This window comes from Ambystoma mexicanum, chromosome 14 (assembly GCF_040938575.1).
Source record: "Ambystoma mexicanum isolate Mex_15411 chromosome 14, UKY_AmexF1_1, whole genome shotgun sequence".
NCBI lineage: Eukaryota > Metazoa > Chordata > Amphibia > Caudata > Ambystomatidae > Ambystoma > Ambystoma mexicanum.
Genome location: NC_090940.1, coordinates 175,914,391 through 175,937,575, shown reverse-complemented (window position 1 = coordinate 175,937,575; position 23,185 = coordinate 175,914,391). Strand labels below are relative to the sequence as shown.

General features: G+C 43.2%; 1 protein-coding gene across 2 annotated transcripts in view; it reads right to left on the bottom strand.

Annotated features, from left to right (window-relative positions):
* Nucleotides 1–23,185, bottom strand: part of OIP5 (Opa interacting protein 5) — a 302,425-nt gene that overhangs the window by 183,578 nt on the left and 95,662 nt on the right. For both annotated transcript variants that reach the window (XM_069638855.1, XM_069638854.1), the window contains exon 2: nucleotides 14,756–14,822. In XM_069638855.1, coding sequence (XP_069494956.1) covers nucleotides 14,756–14,822 — 67 coding nt within the window. The remainder of the gene's footprint in view (nucleotides 1–14,755; nucleotides 14,823–23,185) is intronic.

Genomic DNA, 23,185 nt, shown 5'->3' with positions numbered 1-23,185 from the left:
CCTATTGAAGCACTAATGTATGCAGATGACTTAGTTCTCATTTTCAAAACTCAGCTTGGTCTACAACATCTCCTGAATGCCTTTCATGACTATATACACACACAACTTAATGAACTAAAGATAAACACAGCAAACACTCAGATTGTGTTGTATTCACCAAGGAAATGTAGATCTCTGATCCATCTATGGACTATTAATCATACCCCTTTGATTGTAGTCCCCCAATATACATATCTTGGGATAATTTTCGAAGGCAACTTACAAGCAAGGGGCCATGCTATGTGCTTGAATGCCAAACTAGCCACAGCAATATCTCAGGCATCGATCCTTATGTTTAAATATGGGAAGTTTTCTGTTAGACCTGTGTGGCACTTCTGGAATATGAAAATGGTGCCTACTTTATTATATGGGCTGGTAACTATCTGAAGATTTCTCCCTCCAGTTTGTCAAATGGGAGGCTAAATTCTGGAGGCATGTACTACATCTACCTCAATATACCCCCTGCGCCTGGATTAGATACGAGCTGGGGCTGGTTTCCCTACAAGCACTTCATAATTGGCGAGTTTGTGCTCTTCTTAGGAAATGTTTGTTCTCTACTGACCATAATTCGATCTTGAAGATATTATCCCAATATATGTTCTCTGTGAAACATGTCTTTATGTATGCTTGGCTGTCAAAAGCTTATCGTATCTTGGCTGATGCAGAGGTTTCCATTGACACATTACTTATGAACCCAGACAAAGCCAAGTTGCAAATCTACCAAGCAGATTGGATCATCACAAGAGAACTCTGTTCACAATATAAAGATGGTGATGGGATTAGGTTTCCACCGTAAAGAATCCATACCCTACCATTGTACCTGGTGCAAATACCATCCCCAAAATATCGTATTGGCATTTTGCGCCCGAGGTTCAATCTGTGGATTACCAGAGATATACAAGCAAGATCATTCCACCACACACTAATTTTTGTCGATTTTTGCATGAACTGTAACATACATGAAACTTTGGTCCATCTGATAACTGAATGCGTAGCACAACGTGCAAAAAGAGAAATACCTTTCTCAAGATACTGTAACTATTTAGGCAAACTGGATCCAGTAAATTGTTGGTCTATTATCCTGGATTCGTCCCGATTGTATTGTATGGCAATACAAATTGCAACTGTTAATTATCTGAAATGTTTGAATTTAGAACCAACAGACTGGTAAATTGTTTTATAGTCTAAAAAGATGTTTTTAATTTTAGTAATCTGATTTTCTATCTTGTCCTTAGTTTATTAGTATGGTTACTTTAATACCTTTTTTGAATGCTTCTATAACCCTTTTATGTTTTTTATTATTGTGATATTTTTCTGTCTACTATATTAACAAATTGTTATATATTTGATAGGTTGATTAAATTCAGCTGATACAAATAAAAAAATAAAAAAATAAAATAAGTTGGAATTGTGGGGCATTAATCAGGTCGAAGGTTATACGCTGTTGGGGGCCGTTTCTGAACTATAGTTTGACCTCTTCCGTACACTGCATTACTGGCCCAGATGACAATGGCAAAGCATCTACCGAGACTATGCTGTCCACCTTCTTCCTTCGGTGCCCTGGTATGCCGATTCTCTGTGCCACTTTCATCTCTATATAATTACTGTTGCACCACAGTCAATATAGGCTTCCAATGCATACAGCTTTTGGGGTTGTTCTAGTCTAATAAGGATGGCAGGTACTGTAAGGTGCGAGACCGTGGTCGATTTCTCCTCCCTCGACAAGCCGATCCCTACTCTTGTCGAGTCTTGGAGTTTTACAACAGTGGAGTGGGACCTTTTGGGTTCACTGGGAGCACCTCAGCTTCTCCCAAGGGCTGTTTGTTAGTACAGTCCTTCAGAAAGTGGCCTGCTTTGCCACAATATAAGCACAACTGGTCCTGCCGACGTCTCCCACTTTCCTCCTTGGATAGTGACCCCCTCACACTACCCAAGTGCATGGGCTCCGGGGTAATCTCCAGAGCACGGGGTTGCATTTTGCTTGTTTGGATGTATAAGGGTCTATTCTACGACCGGGCACGCTCTTTCTCTACTGTAATCGGTGATTTAGCTGTACTACTAAATCTATGTATTCTGAACATCGTTCCGGCATATTGACCACTTGCGCCAAAACATCTTTAAGTTCCCAACGCAGACCCAGATAGAAAATGGTGCTTCTTTTTTGTTCGGGCCAATTGGTTTCAGCGATGAGTCGCTTAAATACAGTGATGTATACTAGCAATTCCTGTGGTCCCTGCCGTAAGGCCAACAACTCCCCATGTAATGCCTGCCCCTGGCTTCTGCAAGCAAATACTTTGTCTAACTCCCGTTGGAATTCACCAAAATTATGCAGGAGGGGGTCATCTCGATTCACTAAACACACTGACCAAATAGCAACATGGCCACCCAAATATAACAAAACACTGATGCCACCTTCATGTGCTCCGTAGGAATGGCCCCTGGCCGACACAAATAATGTAAAATACACTGGTTCATAAAAATAGCATCCCTTTGCAGGTCGCCTAGAAATCGTTCAGGAGGGGCCGGGGGAACGATAGGTGGGGTGGTTACATGGATATGAGGCACCCTAGCTATGGTTCCATCAGATGAATGAGGTAGTGGTACCTGGCCCGCTTGTGCTACCAATAGGTGTTTGGCCAAGTCATCGGTTCTTTCTCTATTAAGCACTGCTTCCCTCCTCACAGAGTTTGTTTCTGAACGGGCTGCATGCACCTCTGCTCGCAAGTCCCCCAAAAGGGCTGGTAACTGGTCTACCCCGGATTCCATGATATTCGGGCACAGCTTGTGACGTGGGCTTAGCGTTGTGTAACACTTACCTCTGGTGCCCTACAGGAGTGCCTGGTCCGGGCTGTTTTGATGCGTTGCCCCACTCAATCGGGTTACCTCTGCACTCAAGAACACCCCACCCACTCACTTCCCCAGTGGTCTGCTGGTAGCTTAACCTGCAGAGGAACGTGAGGCTGGGAGGGACCTGTATGCACTGGGTTCCTCTCGAAAATGGTGTTCGGTGGTACGGGGGCGGTCTAGATAACCTAAAGGTAAGTATGTAGTTAATATTGGTATGCAGTAATAAAATCACGTCAAAAATGCTGTGGTTTGACCTGGTAAAGGTGTACCCCATTATACCATTTAAGGGGAGCAGGGGATGCGGGGGGTGTCCCCCGCTCTCCTTAAATGGTATAATGGGTCTGGGGGTTGCATGGGTGTCCCCTGCATCCTTACATGGATTGCGGCGGCAAAACCACAGCCTTTTTGCCGAGATTCTTGTGTAAACAGCCATTTTTGCCACGATTTTAACACATGGAACCGTTAATATTGGGTTCTATTGCTTTCTCTCCCACCTCCCGTCTCTCCCCTTCCCTAAGGTAGGTAGGTAGGTAGGTGGGTGGGTGGCTGGCTGGCGCGTCGCGGATTTAGCTCACCGTAATGAACCGATTACTGAACGGCAAGGTTAGCTGGTAGGTATTGGACTCCAGTTACTTCACTGAAGACTAGTGGTCCAGACCAGCTACGAAGCACTGGATACGGATGATAAGCTGGTGAGGCGTTATTCTAGATCTTAACCGCTTGGCAATGTAAAACGTAGCTTGTATGTGCAATGTCTTTGTAGATGCATTGAATATTAATAGTCTCTTTATTTCTTCACTTCTAGGCTAAGCACCGACAAGCTGTCTGTACTCAGAGCGGAGTGAAGAAGTTGGAATTTGTATGCAAGTGAGTCCAAGTTAAACCGGGTACGGGAACTGGGAGGTACGTGGTATTGTAGTCTCTCGTTATTTTCGTTTTCTGATTTCAGGTTCCCAGGAGCTGTGATTACTGTGGACTGCAGACGAAGGACCGGAGACACCGGGTTACCAGGATGGGACGCAGCAAGTGTTCTGAGGTCAAGGCAAGGATCAAGACCGAACACGAAGCAGTAGGCCGCCGGGGCAGGTAGGTCTTCAATTCCGGGTGAGAATGCTGCAAACTCGCTGACATGCTGATCGCATGTGAAAAAGAAACAGGAGCGGTAAGCGTAACAATGCTCCGTTAGGAAGCAGAGGAAACACTAAGCGCAGGGTGTGGTTTGGGGGCATGGTTTTATAGCCGCGGACCGGACCCAGTCAGCAGTACACCACCAAGGGTGTCGGATCGTTGTATATATCCAGTGCCATCTTCAGTTCCACAGTGGGTTCCTCTTTGGCAGCCATGTTGGGATGGGTTGCCGCCTTGTTCCATATACACCTCTGGCAGCCAGCCATCCCACAAACCCATCAGCTCCCTACACTGTCATGGGAGGGGGTGGAGATCCTCCTGGCCCTCACCCCATCTGGCTTGTTTTCGCACTGAAATCATGCGAAAAACACCAGCCATACAAAGCCACCCATCCCAAGCACATGGATATATACCAGAAATCGTAAGCCATTACATTTGCTCCTACTTCAAGAGCACACCTTAAAAATTGCTGAAACTACTGCAAACGTTACTGTAAATCATTGTGCATCATAGCAGCAGCAAATTATTTACACTTTTTTTAATGCAGCATGGATTTCTTTTTCCCACATACGCAATGATTATGCACATTGCACAGTCCACTGGTTCAAAGTATCGTACTTATGAAGTACTAGTTATAAGGGTCCACAAACTAAACAAATATATGCAATGTTCTGCACTACAAAGTAACGAAATACCTGCTCTAACATATTTGTTTCTCACTCCCCACAGATAATGCAGCAACGAGTACTACAACATTTCACATTCCATACAGCAAAAACAACACAGGTCCTCCCACATCCTACCAGTAAGCATGAAGTTATTGCTATCATACGTCTGTACAATGTCCAAAGTGCAATATGTGCACTTACTTCTGCAATGCACATACCAATGCCACAATTTGCAATGTACACCTATAAAACACAACACAGCTTGTGGCTACGCCCTACACGCTGCACTACACCCAGTACAGTTAACGGGCTCCAGCCATGCACTCAACATTGTAGAACCTGCCCACATTTAACTACAGTCCCTAACAGGTTCATAATCAAGGCACCAAACTGCGTACGATGACCCAGCCACCCATGTACACTGATCCAGGGCACACACAGCCTACCATCGTCCACCATTGCCTCTTCCCACACTGCACATATAAATGTTCCTTAGGGACTGTAAATGCGCATTTCATGTATTTTGCCATGTGTGCATTCAGTGCAGCATGTGTACGGTAAAGCAGGTGTACGGCACCAACATTTCTCCTTATACGTCGTACTAACTTCACTGTAATGACACTACCAACATTCATAAATGCATGGTACAATGGAAACATGTTGCCGCCTGGATCCTTTTTTTTTTTTGTCCAGCCTCATCTCTGTAAAACGAAACCAGAAATTGTAAGGAATTGTACAAAAAAAAAAAAAGGAAAGATAACTTACACTGCAGTCGCTCTGCCCAAGTGCCCCAGAGGTAGTCTGCAACGATTGAATACGCTGTACAGTGCAATTTGGCATGCACTCACTACAAGCATGGAAAGTGCCGAAGTTATGGAAGTACGTTACATTACATGTGTATTAAAAACAGAGGGGGGGTCTGGGAAACGCTCTACCAGCACGAACACATCCCATTGACTTGTTCTTGGGTGGATGGCCCCTGGGAGAGTCTCAACCAAGCCTTTAGCTCACTGTAATTTTCACAGAGAAGAAATTTCCCCACATATCAGTCTTTGTCCTGCCCAGGGGCAGTCCAGCACCAAAATGCTAGGCAATTCTCCTCTGAACAAGAGTACCACAGCAACCCCATATACGTGTTTCAACCTTGTTGGGCATCATCAGTGAGGTGAAGCTGCGCCCCTCTAAGAACAGTGAGCTAGGGGTCCACGTATGGATTCCCCTGGTAACTTAGGGTGAGACCCATAGTTACTTAGTATGCAAAACAGAGGGGGGTCTGGGAAACTCTCTACCAGCACGAACACAGCCCATTGACTTGTTCTTTGGTGGATGGCCCCTGGGAGAGTCTCAACCGAAATTCTAGGCAATTTCTCTCTGAACAAGAGTACCACAGCAACCCCATACACGTGTATGGGGTTGCTGTGGTACTCTTGTTCAGAGGAGAATTGCCTAGCATATCGGTGCTGGACTGCCCCTGGGCAGGACAAAGACTGATATGTGGGGACATTTCTTCTCTGTGAAAAGAACAGTGAGCTAAAGACTTGGTTGATACTCTCCCAGGGGCCATCCACCCAAGAACAAGTCAATGCGCTGTGTTCGTGCTGGTAGAGAGTTTCGCAGACCCCCTCTGTTTTGCTTTCATGTGTATTAGCATTAAAATGTATGTGGCTGCAGTTCTGTGTGCATAATTATGAAGTAACTTTACTGCGCACTTTCTCTGTGTGCATTGTATGGAGCTTTGTGATAGCAGTATTCACGCACCGCTACAGTGCCACGTCTCCACCACTCCCTGTGCATTGCAACTGTGATTGAACTTTGTTTTCTTGCCAATCTTCACCAGCCCCCGCAAATCCAGACACAAAAGGCAAGACGAAAAGGGAACGCATTTCGTGCTGTGAAACAGCACCCCTTATGCTCACTCGTGCAATGCTACATTCCCTGTTTTGCCTTCACTATGCCCTTTCTCACAATCATCAGTTCTACCCACCCTCATTGTAGTCAAAGTAATAATGGACACAGGTGCATGCAGCAGGCAACCGGCACACAAACGTGGACAGGTGACATGTCAATGTTGCAAGTTTTAGCAAAACATCTCCTGCATTCTCATGCAATCCAAGGGGACCTCCATGAGGGTATTATTTTTTTTTACTTTTTTCCGTTGGACACACACACAGCGACATTGTGGCGTGGGTCTAACAACACTCGCTAGCACTGTTATTTTTTTATAAAAAGGAAACGCATGCAAGCAGCGTCTGCTGGGAAAGTTTGACAGACATTTTGCTTGTGTGGCGCCATACAAGGACACCATCAAGGACACAACAGAGCAAAGCAGTGGGTTAACAAAGGACGCTACTCAATAACACTCACAACATGGTCCATGAGGCAGCCACTTATGACGACATCCTTCCCGCAAACTTTTGTCCTGTATGATGCCACTAACAACGCCTACTTGCATCTATTCTTATTCCCGTTTCCTCTTAGATACCTGGCACCTTATTGCGCATTGTAAACAATACAGGGATATTAGTAAATTATTTCATAGCTACACCTCAAATTGGGGTATATTAACCTTCCTCGTATCTACAATTATAGTATCACACATAACAAAGGATAGGAAAGGCTTTCGTTATGCCAATCATTCTTTTTCGAACTATTATTGAGTACCCTAACAACCGCCCTGGCTGGAAGACACTCTTCACTTTGTGATGTTATTTTGCCCTATGTAACGCCGTTGCAGCGCCTATCTAAAAGGGATAGGCAGAAGGGAAACTGACCCTAATGCTACAATGAGTTAGTTACAGCTTATAGTTATTGGCTATACAAATCGTGATAAAAAGCGGTTTGGAATGGTTGTTCCGATACCGTGTTCAAGCAGTTCACGTGGGAATACGTTTCTAAGAAAAATTTATTTGCCCTCCGTGAGGTGTGCTTGATCGATCCAGTGATGTGTTTTTATAAAAACAAGGTAGCGAGAGAACGGCTAGTACATGTTGTCTCTCTGCTTAGATGTTATACAGATCTATTTTTTATTTGGCACCGATTCCAATAATCACATTTGTCACTCCTACACATTCTCAAACTCATTTCAGAGGGATACAGTAGATGCAACTAAGACTAGATATCCTGAATAATAGGTAATAGTCTGTATATTTGATGATTTCTCTCTGGGTCTCTCTTAGTTCAGAGGCATCTAAAAATGTCTGGTCGACCGGTTTCAATTACATCTTTTTTCACACGTCATCTTCATCAGGACCGATTTCTTAAGCTTATGACAATCAGTTTGCCAATCATATTCAGCACAGAGTACTCTGCAGGACAAAAATGAAAAAGTCAAGGGTGGCTTCTTATGAACCGGATGAGGTTGGGACACTTATTATTTTACATGTGCTACTTGAATTAGATAAGTTAATGGCGTACGAGGACATTTTTGCAGGGCTCCCTTCCCCCAGATTCTAGGCGTATACCACTCCCTTAGCCTCTTTGAATGAATTTTCAGAGTACACATGGTAAACTGAAATCACATTCTCTTTATTTACCTGGTTTTCATTCTGTTGAGATGTTGATGAAATATACGTCGGACAGAGTACTTCCAGTATATAGGTGCTGGTTTCCGCTCCAATTATGAGCAGGATCATTCCACTCTTTTTAACGGGGTGATGCTGTGGAGAGACATGGAAAAGTGGTAGTCTCTGCATCTCCTGTAGTCTAAATTGTACTGCTCACACCACTTGTTTGCCGACAGGCTGTTGTGACATATTGTTCTTATATGTAGATGCACTAATGTGGCCTTCCAGGCCATCTATGCATCTCACGGTCTAAAGTCAGTGAGCTTTTGTTATTCAGTTGTCTGCAGCCCCTGTACGGGGTGCCACATCAGGTTGTGCACCCGCGGCTACACTACGTGTCTAAGTGTGCGAAGCGGGGTAGCATTTGATTCGCGCCTCGTATAGACAGGGATTTTCATACAGACATGGCTTACCTAGTTCTCCTCCGTGTAGTAGCAAGCCTGCACCGAGGGTCCAAAGAGAAATCTTGCGCTGCTCGTGTCGGCAAAAGGCTCGTCATGATAACCATGATGTATATATGTCCTGACGCAGTACCATTATGTTGCGGCGGCCATTTTGATATGGGCCGTAGTTTGATTCACGTGGCCATGTTTCAATGGGCGTGCTCGATTTAAGGCGGAATCGTACTAGTGCCTACTCTCTGTATTTAATCTATACCAGCTGCTGTTGCAATCCCTTGCATCTGGAAACAGATGTCAAGGACTTCCGATTTATGATCATTAGGAGAATTACATCAATCATATATAGAAAGGACATCTCAATCCCACAGCCTCACTAATGGGGCCACCTGTAATAGGTATTCATCCATAGATGGGACACTGTTGATGTACTAAATGTACCCATCATATGCATGATGTGCCAATGTTTTACACAGTGTTCCTTCTACTATAATGCCTTGTTCTAGAAACAGTACTATTTTAGAAACAGTACTATTTCATCAAAGCTAAGTTATTCCACTGGATCTCTTCATTTAAACCGTTGCTCACTGTGTTTAAACGAAAGATCCATTGCTGTTCTTTTTTAATAGCATATTGTGAAAGCTCCCTCCACTTTGGGGGGTATGAGATCTTTTCCAAGACTGTCCACTTGAAGTAATCTCCAGCATGTTTATGCAGATTGAAGTGCGCGACCAGTGGTGCGGTAAGTTTTTTGTATGGATGTGTTTTTTCCCGAACATCTCAATGTACAAGTTCGCCAGGCTAGGTTCCATGGCAAATCTGTACGTTGAGATGTTTGAGAGGGAAAAAAGCATCCATACATCAAACCCATATGATCAATCCATTAAAAACTAGTCTAGATATATAGATGAACTGGACAGGAACACTAGCGAAGGCAAACTGACCGTAATTCTTTAATTCATTATCAAAGTCAACACGTAAAACATCTCAAAGAAAACTTGCCATACGGGCAATTTCTTAGGCTGAAAAGGAACAGCAGCAAAAACATGTTTCATGAAGAGGAGGCGAATATCCTCATGACAAAATTAAAGAAAAGAGGACACCCTAAAAAACTAGCTAAACAAGCAGCAAAGCGGGCTTTTAATAATAGAAAAGCTCTATTAGAAGTAAAATTTAAGAAAACTAATGAAAGGATAACATGTGTAAATACCTACACTAACCAAAGTGTTAGTGATACGAAATATTATCAATAGACATTGGAAGATTTTTTAAAACAGCAACATCAAAACTACCAGCTGGTCAAGTGGCACGGCGAGTAGAGCGCTCGCTTTGACATCCGTGCAGAGCCTGCAAACGCAGGTTCGAATCCCGGCAGGGCCAAACTTAGCCTTTCATCCTTCCGAGGTCGATAAATGAGCACCACACACCGTGGGTAATAATAAGCAGCGCTCAGATACCTGAGGGTTCGTAGCACTATATATAAGTGTCAAATTATTATTATTATTACCAATGCTGATTTTATGCCTACAAAAAATCTAAATCATTACATAGCAATGTGTAAGCAGTAGCAAACTACAAACAAAAATACCTCAAATTGAAAATCTAACTACACTATGAGGCATGGAACCCGTAAAGGGACACCATCCATGTGGTAAATGTGGAGTCTACAAAATGACAACTAAGAGTAGAGAGGTAGATATAGGCAATAACAAAAAAAGGGAACAAAGACATTTCTCTAACTGCAACACAGATCATGTATCTTACATGATTAAGTGTCCTTGCGGACTCACCTACATAGGGAAAACCTGTAGAAAAATAAAAACCAGGATAATAGAACATAGGAGCTGTCTGAAAAATAAAACCCTACAAGCACCTATGGTAAAACATTTTGAAGAAAAAAAGCACAATCATGAAGCCTTTAACTGGACAGTACTTCTGGTGGTCAAAAGGAGAGCATCAAAATACAAGAAAAAAGACACATTGTTTCAAAAAGAATAAAAAGAATTGATATTCCCAACCAAAAGTTATACAAGAGACCTGAATGAAGCCATAGAATGGCATAAAATACTAAAGAACACCGAATCTAAAAACGTACAGGATTTATAGTGGAGGCAAAATAGGACAATTGATGCTAACCATTAACAAACAGGAAGTAGTTAGAGGACCCATACCCATCATAGTTACAGCTTTAATGAATAGCGACTCAAACTGCCCATGAATAGGTAACGCATATTTATTACTAAATGAGCCGCAAAATTAGAATGGGAGAATATCTCTGGTTTCGCTAACGATACTCCCTTTGAGTTTCCATATGGAAGGATCCTCGTTATGAAATATCAAGGATGAGAGGTGAGTAGGTTCACCCCTTCTATTTCACATATAGTAACAAGTGACATATTGTGAAGAACTATTATCACTGACGTGTTAATAGTGGCATTTAACTGCACATAAACTAGACATACTAATTATGGTGGTAAGTAACATAGAAATCTGAGCGAGATTGAGAGTACAACATGGATATGAAATATAGCACTAGTGGGTATTGTTGCTTTAATGTTATAAACGTGTATACTCAACATAGTGCATAATATTTGTGAAAAGAGTAAAACTCCTCTTACAATAATACTATCGGGCCGTATATAACTGAAACCCGATACAATACAATTGTTACAGCAACGGAATCTGGTAACTTAATAATGGACGATTCCTTAATGTATCTGCCGGATAGAAATTAACATTAACTACGAAGACGGCTAACACCGCAAATGCATAGAGTCGCTGTAGGACAGAGTGTAGACACATAAAAATGAAAGTTAAATGGCTTTGCGCTTTGAATAAAGCATGCAGGTCATTTTACTAATAGAACAAAAGAGAAGAAAAAGGAGCTTATTAAGGATTGCAGGAGTAAGAAGCCTGTAGGTAAGGACATGTTCGTCATTTGCTAATGCATTCTTTTTTAACGCGACTTATAGAAAAGGTTGTCGCTGTTTTTAAAACTGCAATAAATGCCCGCGAACATACAGCAGACATAGAACGCCCTACAAATTGTATGAATCGGTGGATAGTTTTAAAGATCACCACATCATATCTAAGAGCTTGAATTACACACATAGCCCGCTTTTTTAGCTATTAAGGTGGCTCAGAGATATGTGGGATAAAATCCATTCAGAGGGGGTCTCTGGATATGTTCTACATGAGTTCTTTTACACAAGATAATATGGGATGAATAATGATATAAAATGAAGTTCCCAAAGATGAGAATTTCGATACAAATTGAAATTATATCAGACTAGTGACTAAAGATAGGTTTTGCTTTTGTCCGCTTTTGAAAAACATAATGATTAAGCACTGAAATGGCAAAAGTGAAACACATGAAGATGTTCTTAACCATCTACCTATAAAGTACCACCCATGAGGTACTTTTCCTAAACTAGAAGCATTGGACAGTTCACAACCTCTAACAGGTGGGTCCATTTATGACACCGAATGTGCAAGAGAGAGATAAGGAACAATGGGGGAGAGGGGATGGAAGTCATATTTATGAGCAAGCTTTGGTTACAATAGATGTATCTATTTATAATAGATGCGTTCAATGAAGCAGACTGTTAAATAGTCCCGTTTTAATGACTCTCAAATCAACTGGATGGTCACGCTAACCACACCCACAGACTGTCAGGTATAAGACCTTAGATATGAGTGTAAGTCAATTACGACTTTTAATAGTATTGTTAAGCATTTATAGCTCATTCTATTGTTTGGTTTTGTTTTTAACAGTTCAGAGATGTTTGTGCTGATTGAATTGAAATAAAAAGAAGTACAGAAGCTAAACTTCCAGATAACCTACGTGACTTAAAATTAATACTCCTGACGAATGTTCCAAAATCACTTTAGGGAACTGAAACATGTTGAGAGCTATACCCTGCATTTATTGATAACAGGACGATCTAGAACATTGATTGTTAATTGTTTACAATTTGAATGAAAAACAGAGGTCTTTCCCTTTCCTTCTTTGCTTACCATCTGTCATTCCACAGAGTACTATCATAGGATAAATGTTTTACAATAGTTTACTTGTAATTTTGTAATGATATGTATTTATGCTTCAATTTTTAGAAAGTAATTGTTTAATACTCGTTTGTAATACATTGTTTCATTAGAGCAATTTCTTTGAACTTTTTTTCAGTATCCATCTACTTTCAATTTATCCTTTATACTTTTCCTGCTCGGAAAAAGGTAGGGATTACGCTACTAAGTTAGTGTTTATCGGGTTCCCTCCAATTATAGAGCTATATCAATAAACATAATGCCTGCCCTCTTTCTAATACAATAAATATGTAAAGGGAATGTGTAATGCAAAAAGGAAAATCAGTGTTCAAAAGAAATGTCAGTATGGCCGAGTAATCTCCCCTTCCCCACGTTTTGTAGCACTGGGTAAGGTGGCACACTTGGGCCTTGCGACACACACTGGCTTTGGACACAAGGATGCAGTTTGTTTCGTGGAACAGGGCCCACTTGGCCTTCCATGAAAAGTCAACAAAGTTTGTTTCCTTCTGGTTACCTTTTCAATCACCATTTTTGGGGGTTCCCTTCCCCAAGCTTCAATCAGACCTTCATAGGCTCCCCTCTGTCGGGCTCAAGCCTCCTTTCACTTTCCTTCTGCTGTCGAAGACTTTCCAAACTGCAAGGCTTTTGCTCTTACCTCAGCAGGACCACTTTGACCGTCTTTCCTCAAAGTCACTTTCCCTCTCCTACACCAAGGCCTCTTAGTAAATGTAGTTTCAAGCACAGTACTTATTTCAAAGTTCAAGAACATTTCTCACATCTAGGTTTCCCTCCGACGGATCAAACCCAACAACAGTTCAAATCTTGTATCTCTGTTTCTTTCTCTTCTCGCCGCTTCTACGGCAGACATTTCACAGAGACTCTTGATTGGGGAATCTTCTTTTGCCTGACCACTCTTACTTTGAATCTTTAATTTACAGTTCTTTATTGGCATGCACGCAACCTTCATTCGTCAGATATTGTTGCTGTCAGGTTTCATTTAACACAGACCGAACTTCATCAACTCACCGGCTGTGTTAATTCATTTTTGTCTTTCGCGGCTTTGATCCTGAAGTCAAGGCTGTTGCCACAACTGCCGATACACCACCTCAACTTTTTTTGCCGTTCACCCTGGAGCGCGGCTGTATCCTTGAAACACAAAAGGAGGTTTTTGTCTTTTCTCTCTGGTTGGGCTTCCTTGCGCAACCTTCAAGTCCCTTTGGGGGCAACTATCTCTCGCTGGGGTGTCCAAGGTTTCTCTGTACCTCGGTTCCGTCCCTCGGCCTGTCGCTCTGCTCCTCCTGGTTCGCCGCCGCCCTGCTCCTTCTTGTGCATTGCCTTGCTCAGAGGGTGTCTCAGTGGTCCACCTTTTAACCATGTGGAGAGCGCTAATAGGTACCAGGTGTATGTATTAAGATCAAGTGCCTGACCCTGCCTGATCTTATTAGTGGGACATGCCCAATGTTTTGCATGGGTGTTACTCCTTTTAGCCTCAGACCTCCTCTTCCTCGGCTCAGTGTATGTGAAAGGAAGGAAGGGAGGGAGGTGAATATGGGAAATTGGAATAGCCAATAAAATAGGAGGAGATAGCGGTATTTGGAAAGGGGGAATACCATCTCGCCATCGGACATTCCTCCCCCATTCCCAGAGGACTCCTCAACCAGGTGATCCTCCTGCACTTGTCCACCCCCAGGGTCTGGATCCACAAGACAATGATCGCACCCTGGGGTTTAGGCAGTCAAACACACTCTGTTTTTCCACAACTCATAGCAAAGTGCATTTACAAAGCAACAAACACATTATGTTGCCCAGGCCACGAGGCAAAAAGGACATATGGGGTCCCGTACATGACTTAGGGGAGATAACTAACAAACATAACTACAAATCCAACATTACCTTCCAATCGATGTGCTGAAGTTAGAAAGGTGGTACCTTTCTAAAATGGAATGGAGGCGTAGCAAAATCAGGCAGACGAAAACACGCTGCTGATGTTTGAATGGTGAATCAAACATGTCAAAGGTAATTCCTTGCACAGGAAATCTAGAAGCGTAACTTTGCAAAATATACTTACCTTCCTGCAAGTAATCCTTCAACATCAAACATGAGGTTTTCTTCAATAATTACATCACTGGTAACTCCTGAAGTAAGAGAAACAAACAAAAATGAAAGACCTAGCCATTAGTTATAAAAGCTCTCAAAGTAGTTTCTCTTCGCTGCAAAATATGAAATCCACTGTATATAACAACCTTGTTACTTGCACCTTCAACAGATTCCTCTACCATCCATTGTCCCACTCTCCTGTCTTTCTTGTCTTTTAGCGATTTTAGGCAGTGGTCTGTTCCTAGCATGGGGACTGTAAGGCATACTCATAAAACCCCCAGGTGCAGTTGCTTGATATGAGGACTGTTCCTGAATCTTGTGTTTAGGGGTTCAGAATCATCGACATACAGTTAGGACTACATCGTTTGCTGCAAGCTTTCTCTGGCTCATCTAGTGATAAAAGTGGGTGAGCAGCGAAGGTCAACACTTAGGAAAGAAGGAGGGTGTTTTCAAGGCAGTGTAAAACATGCACATTAAACAAAAGGTCCATAAATTGAGGTTTCAAAAAATATATTACCTACTGTAAAGTGTGGGGGACCACAGGAAGGACTCAGACTAGAATGGGTCCTGTTTTCAATGTTGTTTATTCAAATTAAAAGAAAAATGCCTATCTAGCCCCATCGTTATGAGGGAAGTTCCTTCCTTCTAACACAAAAATGAAGGGTGCGTGTCACAGTCCAAAAATAAAGAGTCTGGAGTCCAAATCCTAAGTAATTAACTGGCCCTACCACTTTTGAAAATCTAACTAAAAGGAAAAAGAGGCTTGCACAATAGCCACTTAAAGGGCTTCTGCCTGGCCAGACTCGTAGACAACTTGTTCTTAGTCTCAAAGTTCCTTTGGAATATATTGATAGACAGTTCAGTCTTATAGTGTTGGATAAAGCACAAATATCTACTGTATTGCTTTCTCTTCCCACTCTTTGGAAAAGAAAGTGGAATTCATCTTGTATTACTTTTTTCTGATTTTTTATATCAGTGGTCAATTCCCTCCAGGATTAAAACACTTCTGTTTCCCACCTTCAGTGCACTGGGACTCCCCAGAGTCATGTGCTTCTTTGGAAGAGGTATTGGTTCTCAGTCCAATCAATAAACATAGGGCTTCTGCCCGCTTGGGTATTACAGGTACCTAGTTGGCTCAGCTAGCCTTGTGACGCATATTTCCTCGACTATCAGTTCCTCATATGTCCGTCAGTGTCTAGCAACTGACAAAACCCTCAGGAGGTGTGCTTTCCTCCCAAATGCACGAAGAGTACGTTGAAAAACACCCACTTCAGGCAGGATTAATCAAAAAGTATGGCAGGCGCCTGGTTCACTCCATGCTGCAAAGGAAAACACCAGCGATAACACCAATGTCATACAAACCCCTGCCCTTCTCTTTACTGTAGGAGGTGATCACACAGTGCCTGAATCAGTCGACATGCAGGCCAGAAACCTAGAGGATCCAGAAGAGGGCTCTCGTACTGTTGGCATGTTCTCCACATTGGATATACAGTGTTTGTATCTCTTTCACTGTTCTACCTTGGTTATGGGCCCATCCTGTTTTCTCAGACTTTCGTACCTTTGTCGGTTTCGGCAACCTTGGAAACCAAAGCTCATAGCTCTCATTGGCGTCCTTGCGCTTGGAGCATTTGCTGCCCTGTCGGTACTCATCGCGTCAGTAAAGGCACTTGCTGTGTTGAGTTCGGGGATCTGGGCTTCTCTCCTTTCCCTGGTCTCAGCGATGTAGACCTGGCACCCAGCAACCCACTGTTCTTCAGTGTTCGCTGTAAAGGGAAGACCGTTTTCTTTCCGTCTCTGTTCCTCTCCTGACCGGAGCCTCTTGCTTGGTCAGAATGCTCTCCTCTCAGCATCCAGCTAGCAGGTCTTGCTTTTCCCACGCCACCACAGGCTCCAGGTCTTGGCATCGCTCCGCCCCTCCAGGTTCTCTCAAAGGCTCGCCTCTGCATAGCCATGACTTTCCTCCCTTCATAGGAGTTGCTCCTCCAATCACAGTCCGCACTGCTCTTGTGCACGTCATGAAAACAAAAATAATCTGGTCAGTGTTCTTTGGTTATGTCAGACAACGTTAAGCATTATCTGTAGCCAACAGAGTGCAAGAAGTATCTTTTGTGGTTATAGTTCTAACAGGAGATACCAAAGTCTTTCCCACACCCATAGAGGCAGAAAGGGTTTTTTGAACTGGGAGCTCCTTATTGGAATGAGAGTCCATGTCCCCAAGAGGGGAATCATTCCCAGCGAGGCCCGACTTGCCCAGATACTTTTGGAGGGTCTTGCTTAGCGGGCTCATCTTCCTAGCCTCAAAAGGGGGGTGGCTACCCTCTAAAGGGACAAATTGTCCAGATATATCACAGAATTTAAGTAAAAGGAGGTAGACGTAAGTAGACTGGTTTAGAGTCTTTTCAGAATGTAGGTTCTTCACCTTACCCGCTGGGGCAGAGGTGTGCAACCTTTGGTGCCACAGATGTTTTGGACTACAACTCCCATTAGCTCTGGCCAGCATACTCATGGCGAGGGATCATGAGAGTCGTAGTACAAACATCGGGAGAGCCACAGGTTGCAGACCCCTGCATTTGGGGGTCACAGTCGATGTCTAAAGTAATATGGGTCCTTCAAGTCCCAAGTTTGCCGGAAGTACTACCTAAATCCATAAAACTGAGCGTTTGCCTCTCAGAAATCAATAGACGAGATGGGTTGGCTCCAGATTGGCTGAAGAGGATACTGATCCTGGTATTGTGGTACCCAGTGCTCGGTATACACCCAATGCCAAAGGTATGGCCATGGTATGAAAATATTTGGCTAGGACTCCACAGGATGTGAATGCAGGGGAACCTCTTGGCCGGAAATCTACATGTTTCTACCTGCTAACCATCCACATTTCATGGTCTTGCAAAGGGGTAGTCAGTGATGGTGGTTCCAGTCTTGGTGTTCTGCGCTATGGTTCGGATAGCAAAGACGATCTGCAGGCCAGATCTGTGGAAAAGCCAGTGCAGGGGGTGCCGGGATGAAGCGGAGATGAAATGCTGATGCTGGGGAAGAGAAGCAGTTTGTCCATAAGCAGAAGCCGCAGTTAGGATGGGAGGTTCAGTTCTTTTGTTGCTTTTGTAGTCAGAGCATTGAGTTCAGTCAAATACTGATGCGCTGGTGTTGCAGTGCTGCAGCCTATCAGATCTGCAGAGCAGCAAATGTTTCTCTTAGAGCAGGGGGGCCCGGAGGCTTGCAACCAGACTATGGCTGGCTCCCAGCTCAATGTGAAAGAGCACTGGTTCCTCTTTCAATGTGTTCCATTTTGAAGTATGGTTTTAGCAGACGCTTGCAAAGCCTCAGTCTGAGATTGGCCCCATATTGCCAAAACCAGTCACCCTCAGCTGGTTCTTTGGTTGGAGGTCTTCTCTCATTGACTAATCTTAACTTCTATTGTTCAAGTAATTACAGATACAAAAGTGAACACACTGCTTCCAATTGGAAGAGTGAAAGCTTTCAAACTTTTGGTGACCACCCACTGGGTGCTGCTACATTCAAAATGTCACTAATCCTTCAGAGAGGAATTCAGGAAGGAGTCCAGTATCTGGTCAGATTTGGTCTTGACCACAGGCCTTACTTTTCCAAGGTATGCAGGAACAAAAAGAACCACTCCTGTACTTTGTACAATTGTTTCCCGTAGAAATTCCATTCTAGCCCCCTAGCTCTCTCCATGGGGTCAAACATGCTGTTCTCCCACAAATGTTAAACACCAACCGCAAACTGCAACCAACTAGCTGAGCTCACACGGCTAGCAATGCAAGATTGCTCCGGCAAGAAACAGGATACCTTTGCGTGGCCTTACGCATTGGATGCTTCGGGTGTCTAAGAGTTGTGCCAGTGGTATTACACTACAACAAATTCCAGAACACAGTCTAGGATGAGAGCGCTTACTGCAGACGACCTTCTACAAGCTTTCCAACATGAAACTGAATGAGGTTGCCAGGCATATCATTTATCCGCGCTTAAAAACCTTGAAGTTTAATAAGGATATAGAAATACAGGGGGCAAAATTAGGATTTGTTTACCAAGAGCAAAATGCAGCTCCTGGGTATCAGGCATCACCCCTTGGGAAGGAGCTGTGCCGCGGGGGAACCAGGAGCTAGCACTAGGCAGCGTAAGATGCAAACTATTACCCTTTTGTCCATTTATATATTATCCAATATGCTTTAAATGTCTCTCAAGTGTGTCCTTTATTCTCTTTTAAACACATACCCAAACCTAGATAGTTAATACTACATTGCTTTGTTTGTATGGCACCACATACCTGGGGAGTTAGAAGTAGCTCCCGATAGCTATTGGTTTCAAGGTAACCAGCTCTCCTTGGCTATAACCAGAAGCTAAATAGCTCCCAGCTCTTGGCAATTTCGAACCCTGAAATACCCTTTGTTCCATGGAGCAATGGACTGTACTTTGGCACAAGGAAGCAACCAAAACACAAGAGTGTCACGGTTTTAAAAATTAAGTTGCTCTTCCTCCTCCTTTGACTTAGCAATGCCCCCAGAAGATTAACATTTTTAGCATTTACACTAGGAGGTCGATAAGGTTTACAAAATAAATATACCAACTGAGCAACTTCATGAGGGATGGAAGGACCACTCTGTACGGTATCAAAGAATCTCAACTCTTGTTGAAACCAACAGATATAGTGGAGATATCACCATAATGAAAATGGATAACAAATGTGACTGCCTTTATGGTCTACCTAACATCTTCCAGAACTAAGGCAATGCCCCATTCTCTTGCCCAGCCGTCCCATTGTCTTTAAAAGTGTCACGCATCAAACCCCTGTGAAAGTACATAGAGGTCTTTCTTCAACCACTGGGCAGTGGCACCCATGCTTCCTTAGGTGACACAATCAGACATGGAGGGGAGAGTCTATCACAAGCATTGAGCAAACATGTATTTATTGTATTCAACCAATTCATAAACCAGTGTAAACGTTTGCAAAAAACACATTGATGACATCTTAGTGATTTGAAATGAAGATGAAAGCAAATGGGTTCCCTTTTTACAATGGTTAAATCAAGTGGACCAACACAACAATTTCCCAATGGATGGGAATGAAGAACAGCTCACCTTGCTGGGCTTGGATATATGAAGCTGCAGGCCATCTGGCTACAAAACTATCACAAACTAACAGATAAAAATACAATCCTGGGCTATGCTAGCCAGCAGCCTCTACATCAATACCGCCCTCACGGCTAACAACTGAGCTTCTAATCAAACATTTTAAAAAGTAAATAAATACAAAACACCCTGCTTAAGCAAGCAAAAAAATAATAATCATAAAACGCACTTGACAAAGTGGGTAGCTCCATAGAGGTAGAAAGGTTGTTTCGACAAGAGAAAGAAATGGCTCACGGAAATCAAGAAGAGCCACATTGATTGTGCAACCACTTTCTCGTACCCAAAAGACATTTTCAAAACAAATCAAAGAAATAGGATTTAACTGAAACACGGGTGATGGACAGCAAAAGCCTGCCTGTGTGCTCTCAAAAGAGGCAAGAACTTTGGTTGATTCCCAACACAATAAGGGGTACAGTCAAAACACAATAACTGCGTAATGGGGGCTAAAACGGCTATTAAAATATTGCAACCTTAAAAAGAAAATCGTCACACTAAGAAAAAAATGGGATCCATGGAATATTTTATCCAGGTTGACTGGTAACAATGCGTGAACACACATTGGCCAACACCACTCCAAGATACATTCCAAACAACTCAAAGCTCCACTGGGTGAGCATTTTCTGCTGATGGTTGTAAGGAAGGCATTAAAACACATGGTGTATAGGCACTATATAAATAAACTATCATATCATATCAACAGTAAGATCGACACAAGTGACCAGAGTTCAGGGGTGTTTATTGAACTTTCACAAGGGTGTAAACCTAAATCTACAGATGGGAGCAAACTACGACCATCAAATAATAATAACGCAGTCCTAGTGGAGTCTTGTTAAAATAAAAATGAACTATACTAAAATATAATAAAAAGAAATATTGCCAATCCTTACTGCTAATTTACAAATAGTGTAGGGTAACGTTCATGAAAAAGAACAAGTGTTCACAAAATTATATGCGAGGACGTTCGGGCCATTGGCCTCCCTTCCCCATGTTTTCAGCACAGCGCACAGCACACACTCTGGCTTCTTCGACACGAGGATACAGTTCGATTTCCAGCAACAGTGCCTTCTGTGCCCAAGTCTCTTTTCTCAACCAAAGTCTCTTGATTCAGAGGGCATGATGAACAGAAAGATAAGATAGTTATTTTCTTCTTACAAGTATTTATCTCAGGTGCTCCACCGTGGATCCCCCTCAGCTGGGCTCAGATCCCTGTTATTTTATGCTCAAACTGCGGATCCCCTCTTCCGGGCTCAGATCCCCCATATTACAAAGTTCACAGAATATTAGTTTTCACGGGTGACTCACGGTTCACCCCGGATCCTCCTCAGCCGGGCTCAGATCCTTTCCCTTTTCTAATTAGTCTCCCTCAGCCAGGCTCGGACCAATTGTAGTTCACCTTGGTTTATCAAAGACTTTCGAATGTGCACATGATTTAGCTTGACCCGTTGTAGGACCACTTCAATACAAACTTCTGTTTTACAATATACAGTTGCCATTCAGTTAGATACCTAACAGAGACTTTTGAATGAGCACCCACGTGGCGCCGGACCACTCCATACTGTATCTCACTTGGCCTCCCAAAGTTCATTCACTCCTTTGGTTTCCAATTATATTTGCGTCGCTCATCAAATGCGTTCACACACGGTCCTCTTTGGATTGCTTCATACAATGTTGCTGCTTGCAACCTTGGTTCAAACACAAGTTGGTTTGGTATCAGTCTCTCAGACTCACTGGCTGTGCTTTCTTTACTGGCGCGGCATTGTTGTAGGAGCAAATGACAGTACCACAGCTGCAATCGCTCCTCGCTACCTTGGTTATCGTTGCGGGAGAGCCCTGGATACCTTCAGTGCACACAGCTTTAGTTTCCAGTTTTAGGCTTCTTACTTTCCAACGTTCGTGAAATAAAGGTCAAGGACACTTCCCTCCATGCAACCCTCTCTTGTCTCGCCATCTTTCTCCTTGTATTAAACTGCCCTCTTGGAACTGCTGTTTCCTTGTGCGCTTTTCCAAGCTCATAGTGTGCTTTCGTGCTCCGCCTTTTATCTGTGTGGGGGGAAGTGTAATGGCAGTCAGGTGTGTGTTATGATCAGTAATTAATTACCTGACCTTGCCTGACCATGGTATTGGGACATGTCAGGTATACGGCTCTGGTGTTAGTACGTTGGTGCTCATGGTGAACTGTCCATGAGAAAATGTTCGTATCGGGAAAGGGGGAGGGGCGGTTGAGTTCCTAGGTATCCTACCTGGTAGGTGGGGAAAGGTGTTACAGGGAAGGGGATTCTGCATCTCACTGTCCGGTGCTCCACTTCCACTCCCCAAAGACCCCTCATCCAGGTGATCCTCCTGCACTGGTCCACCCCAGGAACTGGATCCAAAATCGATGGTTGTGTCCTGGCCACCTGAATGACAGATCCCCGGGGACTAGCGGGTGAGAGACCTTCAGGTTTCTCACAAGGGACACCAAGGTAAAGGGCTAAAATAGGTTGTATTGGAAATAGATGAATGAAGGGATGGCCATGGAATCCTTACTCATTACGGCATAGGAGGGATTCATTCACATTTTCTACTAGCACCAAAATGCCCTTAATACCATGGTCCAGTGGGGAGACCAATTAACTTTACAATGGGAAGTGAGAAAAGAAAAAATAAATACAAAGAAAATCAGCAAATCACACATGGCACAGGATTGATCATTACGTATCACCCTGCAGAACGTTTTGATTTGCATCTGAAATCTACCATTGGCAGATGTGTATGAAGCCAAGGGCCCATTTACTCACCAACATTACATGCAGAATACTAGTTTGAATGAACATACAATATAGCAAGCATTAATCCCAGTGCAACAGTCTAGCTCCCCAATCAAAACACTGAATAGTTGTGCTCAACGCATCCAAGAGCATTCCAAGAGACTTCAAGAACCAGCATCATTTAGGGGGCCCCAGGCTGAATCTGTAGGACTATAGTCCCACACTCAAGGCGAGCTGCCCAAGCTTTAAACCACAATGGTAACAGGAGACAAATTATTGGAATAAAGCAGCTTTCATTTCTCTCATTGTTCCACCTACAAAAAGGGAGAAAACACTCCCCACCGCATCCATGGCGAACTACCTACATCTCCCAAGTATTAATACTCCTGAGGAAGAACGAGTCCAAAGACTCTGTAGACCAACTAGTCGAAACTTTATGGGAGAACAAGAAAGAAGATTATAAATGACATAACATGCATAATCATCCTATACATGATTTGGAATCG